The 14,084-nt window shown below is 39.5% G+C and overlaps 1 protein-coding gene and 1 long non-coding RNA gene across 4 annotated transcripts in view; one reads left to right on the top strand and one right to left on the bottom strand.

Moving 5' to 3' along the window:
• Window positions 1–2,212, top strand: part of LOC310755358 — a 48,018-nt gene extending 45,806 nt beyond the window's left edge. For both annotated transcript variants that reach the window (XR_014544329.1, XR_014544330.1), the window contains one exon: window positions 1,940–2,212. This is a non-coding gene — a long non-coding RNA (uncharacterized lncRNA). The remainder of the gene's footprint in view (window positions 1–1,939) is intronic.
• The window catches only part of LOC310755298 (myosin-4-like), a 39,832-nt gene extending 30,445 nt beyond the window's left edge, over window positions 1–9,387 (bottom strand). The window contains exons 1-14 of one of the 2 annotated variants that reach the window (XM_083597834.1): window positions 9,078–9,182; window positions 8,348–8,507; window positions 7,758–7,792; window positions 7,165–7,384; window positions 6,375–6,518; window positions 6,128–6,284; window positions 4,990–5,017; window positions 4,402–4,513; window positions 4,003–4,095; window positions 3,792–3,855; window positions 3,595–3,693; window positions 3,388–3,491; window positions 1,222–1,360; window positions 344–462 (exon numbers count right to left, since the gene is read on the bottom strand). In XM_083597834.1, the coding sequence (XP_083453960.1) occupies window positions 344–462; window positions 1,222–1,360; window positions 3,388–3,491; window positions 3,595–3,693; window positions 3,792–3,855; window positions 4,003–4,095; window positions 4,402–4,513; window positions 4,990–5,017; window positions 6,128–6,284; window positions 6,375–6,518; window positions 7,165–7,371 (1,266 nt within the window). In that variant the 5' untranslated portion in view covers window positions 7,372–7,384; window positions 7,758–7,792; window positions 8,348–8,507; window positions 9,078–9,182. Of the gene's footprint in view, window positions 1–343; window positions 463–1,221; window positions 1,361–3,387; window positions 3,492–3,594; window positions 3,694–3,791; window positions 3,856–4,002; window positions 4,096–4,401; window positions 4,514–4,989; window positions 5,018–6,127; window positions 6,285–6,374; window positions 6,519–7,164; window positions 7,385–7,757; window positions 7,793–8,347; window positions 8,508–9,077 lie in introns of both variants that reach the window. The other variant, XM_083597835.1, reaches the window with a different exon arrangement.
• Window positions 9,388–14,084: the final 4,697 nt, after the last annotated feature.

The following is a 14,084-nucleotide window of genomic DNA, read 5'->3' as shown; positions in this document are numbered from 1 at the left end:
TTGGAAGAACCACTCAATTTTGCCTTTCAGGTGTTAAGAAGCTTGAGGCTAGTTTGTTCTGGAGACATTTTCATTTTTCTTTTCAGATTTCACTGTGGGTCTGCTGGAATCTGCTCCTGTTTTGGACATGCATTGTTATTTATCATAGTGCTTTATAATTGTTCTGTTTTTTCCAAATATATTGTTTCAAGTTTATTAAGGTTTGATATATTGTTACGTTCCCCGAGGGTCCTACTGAGGCCTGCGGTGTGCCTACAATCAATTTAATGCATACATTTACATATATAAAATACTTCAGGACAAAACTGCTAGTTTAAAAGCAAATATCACAATGAAAATGTACCTGCTGAACATTTTGTCCTTTAGTCACATATTCATTTCCAACTTTCACACGTGGGTAGCACAAACCTTTAAGCAAATCTGCAGAGTTTAGGCCCATTAAGTAGCCTGCTTTGTCAGCCACTAGATATAAGTAAATGAAAACAAAAACAAATATTAACTCTATACAGTCCACCATCAGCTCTGGAGTCATAAAAAGCATTCAGAAACTCCATGTTACACCCACAAAAAAGCCGTCCAATTGTCTGTAGAGATGGTGACTTTATATAATACCCATATAGGATGTAATTGGCTTTAATATTTTCATGCAGTCATTGTACAATTTTGTTTAAAGTGTGGAGCGGAACTATGGGAACGTGTTTTTACATACAATCTGGTCATCAGAAAAAGTTAGCCACCATGGTATAAAGGGTAATCTCCTGGCAGACCTAGACTGAGCCTTGTAGTATATAAAGGTAATTGACAATCTACATAGAAATACGATAAAAAATAGAAGAAAAAAGTAACTGTGCGGTAAAAGTGTATTTAACAGATAACGTACAATGACAATGTTTGGAAGTCTTTTTTAAAACCTCAACTACTTTTTCTTCTTCTTTATTTTTCTTTTCTTTTCTCTTTCTTTATTTCTTTTTTCTTTCTTTCCATAAATGGTAGTGTCCTGTGTATTGTGAGGTATAAAAAGTATCTTTGCTTCAGTTGCCATCATTTTCTTTTTTGTTACAAACAAAAACAGAGAGTGTTGTATAAATGTGTATTTTTTAAAAATAATAAAGATTGAATTGGGAATTGTAAAAAAAGAAAGAAAGAAAAAGAAAAAGCTGGCCACAGCACAGCCAACACATATAATGCAGACTTGAGGACAATGTACCCTATAACATTTACCTTCAGTACCATCTGGCTCTGCTTGCTCCTCCCGCTGCTTCTGCTTGAATTTCAGGTTCCCATAATGCATCACTGCCCCTGTCAGCTTATAGATTCCAACCCTCTCTTCAGCAGTGAAGCCTAGGATGTCAATGGCACTCTGCAGAGAGTAACAAGAAAAATATACAGAGGCTAAGTTTGTGGAAGTCTCCAACGGTAGATGGCATTTGAAAGCAAAAATAAAAAATGAAGAGCACTTAATTCATACAAAGGAGACAGAAGCACTCCTACCTGTCAATAACGATTAACAATGCTATAGTGGATTAGTGGGTTCTGCAAGTGGAAAAGTTAAAGGCCACCCACACATCTAAGTTAGTACTGTTTTTTTCAGGGAATAAATATTTCATGTCATTTCCTATAAGATACCATCACTTACCCAAATCATCAAAGCTGACCTAAAATAATGGATACCCTTTATTCCAGTTTTCCACAGAATAGAGATCCCACCATTATCCTTCTTGCCCTATGCAATGTGTGAAACCTTGATCTGCCATTCCTAGTTTTTTGTCTTGCATAATAGCATTCTGAGCTTTACAGGCATGTAGATCATAATCTTCAAGCAGTGTTAACAACAACAACAAGGTTATTTTTGTCTATGTGCTTCCATCCCCTCTAATGTATTTTCAAGAAACTTACTGTTCAAATTAAACTCAATCTTTTTTTCTTTTTTTTTTTACAGGGTGAAATCAGCTAAAGCTCTCCTCACCACTCCAAAGGAAATGAAGGTGAACTCTTGTGAATTCTGTTCTCTAGCAGCAATGACCATCTCATACCACTTGGGGATGCAAAAGCCCTCTGTAATTTTACAGACTCCTATATCCCAACCATTATCTTCTGTAATTGATTAAACAGTGGTGCAGTTTGTGTTAGGATGCAGGTAACTAACTATCCAATTACAATCTCTTATGCATAGAAAAATAACCAGGGACTCATAAAAAAGCTTTAATATTCTGATCTCAACTGCAGTTATTGGTAGCGGCTGAGATATTTTGACTGTATGCTCACAGAATGTTTTGGAAGATCTTGCCCTTGTCACGAAAGTTGCTCAGACTAAGGAAACTTATAGGACACTGTAAGACTGCCCACTGTTGTGTCACAGAAGCCACAGTTTGCTCTGCCTAAGATGTGATCAGCAGCACTGTCAGTAGATCTGATAAAACAGGTCACCTGTTAAGTAGGTGGGAGTGGAGGAGGAGGCAACTGGATGAAGTCCAGTATATCCTTATTGTTGTTCTTAATTGGTTTTAGCGTAAGTTGCTCTCGGTTCTGTAAGAAGAGCAACTAACCAATATAAATAAATAAATAATATTCCCTTCCTACCACCAAATTATGTCAGGCAGGCCACCAGGATCATCTGTAACCAAGTAGATAAGGGCTCTTCCTCCTCAAATTCTTAGTAATCATTTATGCTCTTTTCACAAATGGAAACAGCAGAAACCTGTTTCCATTTGTGGATCACTCTTAATTGGGTTCGGTCAATTGACTTGTCGCCACACAGTGTGTGCAGTACTGTCAAATAGACATTTTCACCTGATGTTTCTGCCTTCAGGTTAAAAGTAAGATTAGAAGAAGCACCAACAACAATGATTTCCATTAAAATACTCAATGCATTCCTTCTATCACTCACTGATCCTCAATGTCCTCCAAATATTCCCAAACATGCATTTTACCAAAGCTTATATCCGCATTCCAGATATTTCCAATTGTATATTGTGATAAACCAAATCAATAATTATTTTTGCTGCGTATCTTCAGAAATGTCTTAATTTGCGTAATAAATTCTTGCCGTGAAATGTTAAGCTTATCCACGACAAATTTAGAACACTCTCATAGACTACTATGGTACTTATCTTTCTGGGTACTTCATGTTTCTGGAAAACTGGGCAAATAATGAATTTTGTCCCAGTGGAAACTGTCAATAAGTGTTCATAACCACACAGAACCAGATTTCACATAGCACTGCTTCAATACATCTGCTAAGTTAGACTGCTGGGCAAATGCAATCACTCTGCATTAGGAACCTTTCTTTGGGGAAAGATATCTGGATCCCCCTCATTGACTGAGAAACAAATGTGCATTTAGGGCACTATAAAATGATCATTTTGAAACACCCTCAGAGAGACTTACATCAGTTGCTAATAGCTCTTCTGCATCATCTATGCTGGCCACAGTGAGTTCCCCCTGACTCACAAATGGGAAATCGTAGGGATTGGTGGAAATGAGCATAAGGTCTGCAAGCAAAAAAGAAAAAAGAAAAAGAGCAACTATGTTGGTTTGCTTTTGAATAGCTTGAATAAAGGCAGTAAAATGGATCTCCATGTTGCTTCCTCTTACCAATCAACTCTGGTTTCTTATTTGACATTATCTGGTAAAATATGTGGTAGCTCCTCTCAGCAGAAAGCTGAAATGTCACTCTAGATTTCTCCAGAAGATCTGTGAGAATTTGAATATAAAAACAAATAAGCAAAGTCCAAGGTGTTCTTTGTAATACTGTGCTTTATTTTTCAAGTAGAAATGGGGCAGCCACTCACAGGTTTCAATGTCTGCAGATGCCAGCTTTCCTGTGGTCCCAAAATGAATTCTGATAAATTTACCCTGGTGAATTGAACATTGGTATAAGTCTTCTCTTGCAAATTTGGTAGGAAGTGAACACATATTTAATTTATAACATGCAGATTTTCTGCACAACTGAGCAAATCATACATACATACATACATACATACATAAATGGTCAGAACTTACAAAACGTGAAGAGTTGTCATTTCTCACTGTCTTGGCATTGCCAAAGGCTTCCAGTAGAGGATTAGCCTGGATGATTTGATCCTCCAGGGTCCCCTAGTTATAACATGAGAAATGTCCTATGAAATGGTGCTTTGAAAGCATTGAAGAGCACAGATCATTATGGCAGCTTTAAGCATTCTGTTAAACTACACAAAACTTTAAAATGACATCTCCCTTCAAGAGAAGGGATGCAGTAGGGGTGGATCAAAGAAATGGTTAATGTAAGTCGCTTACATTTCTCTCTGCGTGTCTTCAGCTAATTTTGATTTTTACATCTGCTAAAGTTAGGGTGCATTACTGATATTTCCAAAATAACAACAGTATGAAATAGCCATTGAAAACTTTATCAGTATCACAAACCTTCATTTTACCCGGTTGAGGTTCCTTCTTCTTGTCCCCAGCAACTGCAATTGTCGCAAAGTACTGGATGACACGCTTGGTGTTCACAGTTTTTCCTGCACCGGATTCTCCACTGTTGGAACAAAGGAGTCCAAACTAATTATCTTAGTCTTTCTTTCTTATTGTGGTGATTATACCCCCACACACACCTTTTTTTCCCCTTGGCTTGTTTGCCAGTAATTAAATACAGTGGTACCTCGGGTTACATACGCTTCAGGTTACATACGCTTCAGGTTACAAACTCTGCTAACCCAGAAATAGTGCTTCAGGTTAAGAACTTTGCGTCAGGATAAGAACAGAAATTGGGCTCCTGCGGCGCGGCGGCAGCCGGACGCCCCATTAACTAAAGTGGTGCTTCAGGTTAAGAACAGTTTCAGGTTAAGAACAGACCTCCGGAACGAATTAAGTACTTAACCAGAGGTACCATTGTACTTCTGTTTCCATATTCAATTTTGTTTTGTTTTGTAAACAACTTGACGTGTGGAAACAACCAATAACTGTATTATCCGCTCCTACAACATTAGCTATTCTGGGGGAAAAAATACTCACGTAATCAGGACTGACTGGTTTTCGCGGTCTGAAAGGTAAAAAGGAGATACCAGTCAGTTCAGTTTTTAGTCAAACTCTATAAGGGCTGATCTGAGGTTTCTGCTTAGGAAGAGTCAGATCTAGGGTTCATAAAGCTCATTAGTGCTTATACTGACTAGCAGTGGTTTTCAGCATTTCAGATAAGGAACTTTTGCAGCCCCAAGTGGAGATACTAAGGACTGAACATTGACCATTTGCTTGCAAAACTTGTACCCTGCCACTGAACTACGGTCCATCTCCTTCTTACAGATTAGTCAGCTGAAAACATGCTACAGATAAACTGTGCTATGTATATGTATGAGGATCACTTCGGAATGGCATCTTGTCACCCTCTTCCAATTTCTTATAGTGGAGAGTGTTTCAGGTATGGGGATGCTGGAAGGTGAGGAGTTGAGTGTCAGAAAGCGGGCGTTAGAGGACATGGGATAGAAACATGAACCTTGCCACCTTCTCTCCCATGTGCCATATCTAATAATTTCTTCAACTTGACTGCTTTTGGAAAGTTGGCAGGAACTGAAGACAACAAGACCTTTCCCAGCCAATGAGCTTATAGCACCAGCTTTCCACCCAAGATCCTACTTCAAATAACTAGATGTCTTAAAGCACCTCCCTCAAAAAGTACCTGTGATGGTTAGGCAAACCCTCTTATCTGACTTCTGATAGTATGCCGAAGAAGCAATTTGCATAGGAGGAATTGTGAAGGAATGCGAACCACTTCTCTTGCTCCTTTTGAAATGCTTGAAGCTCAGTCCTCTTGTTCTTCAGCAAGGGTGGGACAGCTTCATCCAACCAGCATCTCTCCTTCACTCTCAACTATCAATCTCCATCGTCTCAGACAGAATTTTACCTGTTTAGCCTCACCTCTAAAAGGAAGGTGAAACAAATGGAATTTGGGCTGAGGAGATGGACACTGATAGTTGGAAGAGATGCTGGCAAATGGGTCCTACTGCTCATGCTAAGAAGACTACATGGATGTATATCCCTCCAAAATGAGGGTTGTGGTGCATGTAATTTGTTAAATTTCTATGCCTCAAATATTTCTGTAATGTGTAGGTTTGAACCTTGCACTCTAGTTGCACACTAACTTCTGAGTACTCACCAGTTAACATAAACTGATAGGCATTGTCAGAGATAGAGAAGATATGAGGAGGCGCCTCTTGCCGTTTTTTGCCCCTGTAACCAGACACTACTTCTGGGTTATATACCGGCAGCCACTTGTAAGGGTTGACAGTGACACAGAAGAGACCTGAGTAGGTCTGAAGAAAAAGGAGACAATGCATATCATGGTACGTAGTTGATGGATTGAAAAAGAAACAACGTAGGCTTCAGATTCAGTTTCAACTTACATAGATCATCCAAGAAGCATAACGCTCTTTGAGGTTATACAAGACAGCAGGCTCATGGAGATGGGTCATCATAACCATGTCTTCAATTTTATCAAATTTGGGAGGATTCATGGCAAAAACCTGATCTTCCTTAACTGTCACAGTCTGGGAGGAAAAGGGTTATAGAGAAGATGAACAAATATGGGAGAGGTAAGTATTTTGAAAGTAGGCCATATTTTCAACTAGAGGTCTGTGGGATTGTGTTACCTTGATCCTAATATTTATAAATTTCCAGTAGGGACCCCACATTTTAATGTTTAGTGCTGAACATTTTGGTGGCTGACAGATATTTTTGAGGGAGTGCTAAATGAACTCCAACTTAGGTTGATTTCATAAAAATAATAATATTAAAATGGTTCCTGAAGCAGCAGAGACATGACCCAACAACAAATACTGTCCTGAATTTAAAAGCTTACTCGAAAACCACTAGAATGGAGGGAGGGTTGAAAAGATTCACAAAACTCCTTATCTTTCATCTCAGCACAATTAATGTTAAACATCTCTTTTGAGTTTTGTGTGTGTTGTGGCGCTATACATGTTGGCATGTAATACTAGGACTTAGCATATTTGCTTCATAATTCCCAAGCGTTTATGGTTAGATAGTGCCAATATTTTAATGGTTGACTACTCCCAGTCTCCAGACCACTTTCTGGAAAAACAAAGTGGTACCCTAGACTGCAGAAACTGGCCAACCTTCAACTAGGTAACCAAGAACCATTCAGTGAAACAGGTAGGTTAAATTCCTACTTACACGGTCATCTTGCTCGATTTTGACAGTGATTTTCCCCGGCTCTCTACTCAGTATAGTGCCTTTGATGTACATTTCTTTGTCATCTGTCACAAAGCAGGCTGCTTTAGCATCAAATGGACGATTCTGAGCCTCAATTCTCTCCTTCTCCGGTTTCCGGAGAAAAGGAGCCGCCTCTCCAAATACAGCCATTTCAGAGTCTGAGGTCATGATTATAGATTGGCTGAAGGAATTAAAGAAGTTTAAGGTATAATTGCACCCACAGTATTTATGTGCTCAACGAAACTGACAGTGATAACACCAGTATTTCTGACTATTGGTCATGTTTCAACATTTACATTCTCCTCATTATGGTCCCACACTAAGAAAATATGCATTTGTGAATGTTAAAAGAGCAAGAGATTCTGGCCCTCCCCAGACTGATGTTGTATTGTGGATGTATTCTGTAACATCTTCTTGACAACAATAGTGAAATAGTGGTGGATTTATTCTGCTTTAGTTTGTTCTGTGCAGTACTGTGCACCGTATTTAAGTATACTGGTTATTTGTATTGTAACCATTCATGCATGCTGAATTTAAAATGAAATGGTTCTTACCTTCAGTCACTAAGAAGGCAGATTAAGATCTGAATCTTTTGAATGTGAACAGAAAGAAGTAAAGAAATTAATCCAAAAAATAGCATGGACTTGGTATATAGCTGAATTTCCTTGATATTTTAATCCAAAACAGTGAATTTGCAATAAAGGGCATAACTGAAAAAACTATTTTACAGCAAATCAAATTATTTACTATTTCTTACTAATATTGCCACCTAGGAGCAAGAACACTTGTATTCAAACACAGACTTGTTCTTGCATTTATCCCCTACTATCAGTAATAAGCATACTTTTAAACAAATAAATTAATAATTATGAAACATATTATATATTTACTTTATCTGCATTTCTTTTGGCATGTTGGATTTTTTTAAAGTTTGCGTCTGAGGAATTTGGAACAATAACAAATCTGTAAAATGGCATTTATGGAAAGGCCAATAAATGTACATTCCTGCAACTGTAACCACAACTGTATTAATGCTATTGACACTCAGCATTATATTAGGATATCTGGAGAAGCAGTCACATAAAGCCTTGAACAAGGGCAAAAGTTCTGGCTTCCTTAGAACACAGCAAAGACTGTGACTTACCTTGAGATAGTGAACTAGTGAAGAATCAAGGAGCCTTGGGCCTTACAGCCTTTATACACAGCCATCTGCCAACGCAGCATTCTAGGCCTCTATTTTTGGTGAATTAATAATTTATTCTTTAGTTGCAAATGTGTTGAAGACCTGATCTCACATGCTCTTTCTGTTAATTAAGGGAGGGACATGATTAGCTAAAGGTTACAAGGAGTCAGCTGGTCAGAAATTTCTTTTCCTCCTCTGACATTATATCACCCACTGCCAGCTTCCATACCTAATGCAGAAAACTCTAGTCTAGAGGGTTGTGGTGATGTCTCAAATAGGGAAAAATCTGTATATTCCAATGGAACATCACTCAAGCAAGAAATGGCTTGTTAAGAGGTCCAAGGGGAATTAATTTTCTTAATTCATATTAAATTAACAGTGTCTACTCAAAAGCAAGAGAGCAAATCAATTCTCTAACCTTCTGAAATCCCTTCACCCACACAGATAGGATGCTAGTTTACAATTTTAGAATATGATCTTACAAATGTTTGAAACCGATTTGCACTTTAAGCACATTATTAAGCTTGGTTAATACAACAGTAAATTGGGCTGCATAGATATTATCTCTCAGAATATTTTTGATTATTTTTTAAAAATAGAGATTTTAGAGAACTCCAAATCTGAAACTTCAAAGTAAAATGAGTAACATCAGAGGAATCAGCAGCCACATTCTTTCACAAACAAGTGTTACCTCTCCATTACTGTCAGCTGTCAGTTCATTTCCTCAAGGTTAAAGTAGTTCTTCAAGATTCCCCATACTGATTCCCTCAGAACTGTACAAGAGAAAGTCACTTCATGTCTAATGAAAAGAACCCTTCCGGACCTTGTTAATACCATTATTGCACTCCTCCTTAGATACCAATAAGCCCCAGAAGACATGATCATATTCCAAGCTAATAATAATATCTGGAGCCAATAGAAGAGCACAGAACTTATTTCCTTCTAAATATGCGTGGTTGTGGATGCAGAGGCGGGTGTCACATACTGGCTGAATTCTCATAGAGTCATGTAAGATCTCAAGCAGGACCAATCCGACCTGCCACAATTTCACATGGGGTTTGTGGGGTGGCGGCTAATAAAATGGCCTGCAAAAAGCTCAGCACCCTTAGGGAGGCTAAGAAGGATAGGGGCTGAGAATTGAATAGAAGCTAGAGAGTGAATACGCCCTTTGCAAGGTCTGTGCATATGTTTCTTTGTTTGTTTTAAACAAAAAACGATGTGTGAGGAGCAACAATAGTGGCAATACCTTGATTGGCACAACAAAATTCTTAAATCTAGTCCTCTATTAACAACACAAAGGTCAAGCATCTGCAAGAAAAAGCATTCCACTTATAAAGAAGCTCAATACACAATAAGCCCCCTGTGGAATTTTGAACAAAAGGCTTGGCAGGTAATACTGTAGTCTGGAATGTTTTAGAGAAGGAGAGGTTTGAGTGCCTTTTCAGTTAGCCTTCTCTCTTAAGGCTGTGGCTTCCTCTTCCCGGAGGGAAGCGGACAGTGGTGGCACACAGCGGGTGGTGATAGGAACAGATCTGCTGCACCTCCCAACTGAGCTTGTCCTGAGTCTGCAGCTGGAGGTGGTCACTTCCCCATGCCTCATTGGTGGGCTGAGCCTACAGGGAACCACTGTGTGCCATCTAGTCATAGTGGAGTAACCTAGACTGCTGTGATGCTGGGAGATTCTCAGGGGTTCACACTGCCAGCAAAATGCTATATGCAATAATGTTTCGTTCTCACTCATTATTGCTGCACAATGCTGCTTTGCCAGATCAAAAACTTATAGAACTTGAGTTAATTCAAGAGGTTCCAGACAGCTTAAAATTCCTGCTGCATTACGAATCCCCTAAGGAATTTTGTGGTGGCAGTGAAATTTGCTCTGATGTCTATTGGTCAGAGTAAAAGGCACATCACACACACACACATGCATCTCAAGCATTTGGGTCCTTTCTGCTACTCTTTAGTATGTTTCAGAATCATTGCTTAGACCTTGAAGAAAGCAGTGCTGCATTACCTCCTTAAGAGAACCTCCCTGGACCTGGAATTGTTAAGTAACCATTGTCCTGTGGCCCTACTCAAGAATGTGGCAGCAGTTCAGTTTCAGGAATGTTTGGAGGAAACTGAATATCAGGTCAATTTCAATTCAGCTTCAGGACCAGTCATGGCACTAAAATTGTCCTAGTCATCCTGGTTGATGACATTTGTCAGGAGAGAGATGGGGGAGTGCAACCCTGCTCATTCTCCTTGAACGCTTGGCAGCTTTTGATGCTGTTGACCATGATATCTTTTGGGATTGGCTCAGGAAAATGGGGGTTTAGGGCATTGTTCTTCCATGGTTTTGCTCCTATCTTTAGGACTTTTGTTGTTGTTGTTTAGTCATTTAGTCGTGTCCGACCCTTCGTGACCCCATGGACCAGAGCACGCCAGGCACTTCTGTCTTCCACTGCCTCCCGCAGTTTAGTCAAAATCTTTAGGACTACTTTCTGTCTATAAGATGCTCCCATGTATAACATGCCCCCTATTTTGGAGGCCTCAAAATGAAGAAAATGGGGCGGGGAGATTGCTCCTGTGTATAAGACTACCCCCTCCCTTTAACATTATTTTTTAGTAAAAAAATCCCTAATCTTATACACGGAAAAGTACGGTAATTATGGGCCAGAGGATCACTGTATGATATCATGGGAACTTTCCTGTGGTATTCTGAAGGGTTCCATCTTGGCCCTCATGCTATGTAACACCAGTATGAAACCACTGTGACTTTTGGAGTGAAGCTCTATCTCTCAGTTCCATCTGAATCAGGAGAGATGGCTGAGGTGCTAAACAAGTGTTTGGAAGCAGTGATGGGTTGGATGTGGGCCAACAAATTGAAGCTGAATTCTGAAAAGATAGATGTGTTCTCTTTTCCAACACTCCTAGATCCAACACTGTCACTAGAGGCTCAGGTGGTCTCAGTGGCAAGGAGTGCCTATTTCCAGTTCCAGCTGCATCTCATTGTGAACTTGAAATGACTTGGCAACTGTACTCCATGCTCTGATAAATTTCAAACTGAATTATTGCAATGTGCTTTACATGGGGCTGCCCTTGAAGGTGACTTTGGAAACGTCAACTGGTCCAAAATGCAGCTGCCAGTTTACTGACTGGGGTTCCCTTTAGATCTCCTATAACCCCTGTTTTTAAACAGCTGCATCGGTTGCCACTGCATTTCAGGGCCCAATTCAAGTTGCTCCATTTAAATGATGTAGGCCCCAAATATTTGAAACACCACTACCCTGTTTCCCAAAGACCCTATCGGATGCTGAGATCAGCAGATAGTTCTGTCACTCTCAGAAGGTGTTAGTGGCCCAGGCTAGGTTGTTGAATCCATTATGGGAAATACTATACCTGAGTTTATAACTTTCATACAACCTATTAAATATGTAGGCTCTCCCAGACCCCCCAAGTGCCCCTATTTTCCAGGGATGTCTCTGATTTAGAGAAGCCGTCCCAGTTTCTGATTTGATCCTGGAATGTCCCACTTTTCCTTAGGATGTCTCTACTTTCATTGGAGAAATTTTGGAGGGTATGAAGTTATCTGACCCCCAAGCTGTCTGAGGGCAATCCTGTATTGGGAAGTTTTGTTTAATGTTTTATTATGTTTTTATATATTTTGGAAGCTGCCCAGAGTGGATGTGTGGGGTATAAATACTGTAGTAAAATTATCATTATGGAATGGGACGTTCCTATTTTCAGTGGAGAAATGTTGGAGGGTATGCTCTCCATGTGGAAGAAAGATGGCTTCTAACTTTTATCCATTTGAATATACCCTCAATAACAAATTATATTTAGTTCCACCCCCATTTAACTGCCATGGCTTCCCCAAATTATCCTGGCAGCTGTAATTTAGTGAGACTGCCAAGAATTATGTCAGGGATCTGTACCTTCAATCCAATCACTCCCACCCCCTCTGAACTGGTTTACCAGATTTCCTGTGGGAACAGAATGAGTAGTAAAACTGCAGTGTACTGTTCTTATGGCCGGAGCATCAGATCCTACACCCCTTTTTCGCAATAGTTTCCTCATTTAACATTGACTTTCTCTTCAACATAAGCCTAAGCAGTAAATTTTATGTGTTTCAACTGTTTGCCTTTGATACATTTTCCTAGGAAATTATCTGGAAGTGTCAGGCCTTGAAAACCATATATGGAGGCCTCTGTAGAGAAGAAGAGCCAGAAGGCCTGTCTAAACAAGAGCTGCATGGAGTAAAAGCAAATTCCTGTCAGAACTTATTAGAACCAGCTGTCACTGGGTGGGTGGTCAGTCTGAGGAGAAATCTCTTTTGAGGGATCAGTTCCTCCAAATTTCTCTGTACTGTAGAAGATTCACAGAGGATTTATAATGTCCAACTGTTTCATTTGGTTCCATTAATTTCAATGGGCCTACAATGTGGCTAAAATGGGATGTTTCTCTAAAAAATAAATCATTTAAGTAAATTAGATGGAAATTTTCTGCACCAGCCCCTACATCTAGTTTTGTTGTGAAAGGAAGGTACAGTTTGTCCAGCACTCAACAGAAGTGTTTGGTTCCAGGGGTCCAGGCACAAAAAGGCAGAATAATGCAAATCAGAGGATGCTGACTGGGCTGTGGGAAGCCCGGGAAGCAAGGGAAAGCCACTGTGCTCAGGGTTGGGAAATAAATAAATGTAGACCAGGGAATGGTGGGTTTTCCCAGCTCTCCGTTATCATAGAACCATAGAATTGGAAGGCGCCCTGAGGGTCATCTTAGTCCAACCCTCTGCAATGCAGGAATCTCAACCCATGTAAGGTTGCAACTACATATTTATTATTATTATTATTATTATTATTATTATTATTATTATTATTATTAAATGTAAAGTGAGAGTAAGTTGTATAGGTTTTGGCAAAGCTACGCCCTGCCCACCTCCCACTCGGTTTTATCTTACTATATATACTGCTGGACTGGTTGGACTTTAAATGTTCAAAAAATTACATTTGGGACATACAGTAAAACAAGTCCTGAATGAGAGCAGAAACTCCTGTCTGGGGTGCTAATTTGGGGTGGTGGTTGTTGTTTCGTTTGTTTCCTAAGCCAGAAGCTCAGGTAACACCTGTACACCAGGGATATACTATATCGTTTTGTCAATTGCTGTTAACTGCAAGGGGCAGGTATAACCTCTGGGGCCCTGCTTGCCATAAGTCCCTCATACTAGTTGGTCCCTAGAGACAGGGCCTTTTCAGTGGTGGCCACACACCCTTGGAACTCTATCCCAAAGAAATAGGTTTGCTCTGTTCTTAAATGGAAGTGAAAAATGTTTCAGTCTGCATTCTGTAAGTTTGATTTTAAATTGTTTTAATCTGATGTTGATTTGAATTATTTGAATTATTTCATTTGTGTTTTAAAATTTGAACTGTGGCTTTTAATAATGTTTCATAAGCTTCCTTAGGAAAGCTTTGGCTTGAAAGGCAGCATATGGACATTGTAAATAAATGAAAAAATATCCAGTGATTCCTCTGAAACTCAGCTGCTGAGAGGCAACAAATAAAGGAGAACTACTACATTTTGATGCCTTTCTTGTTGACTTTGTAGAATCAATTGGTTGGCCACCATAGGAAATAGGATGCTAGACTAGATGGGCCTTTAGGCTCTTCTTAAGCACAGTACTTGCATTTTAGTTTTGATAATCAGAAAACTGAGGCACAAGAAA

Source organism: Podarcis filfolensis (genome assembly GCF_964270895.1).
Source record: "Podarcis filfolensis genome assembly, chromosome: 2".
Taxonomy (NCBI): Eukaryota; Metazoa; Chordata; class Lepidosauria; order Squamata; family Lacertidae; genus Podarcis; species Podarcis filfolensis.
The sequence above is the reverse complement of the archived record's forward strand: the minus strand, read 5'-3'. Positions and strand labels throughout refer to the sequence as shown.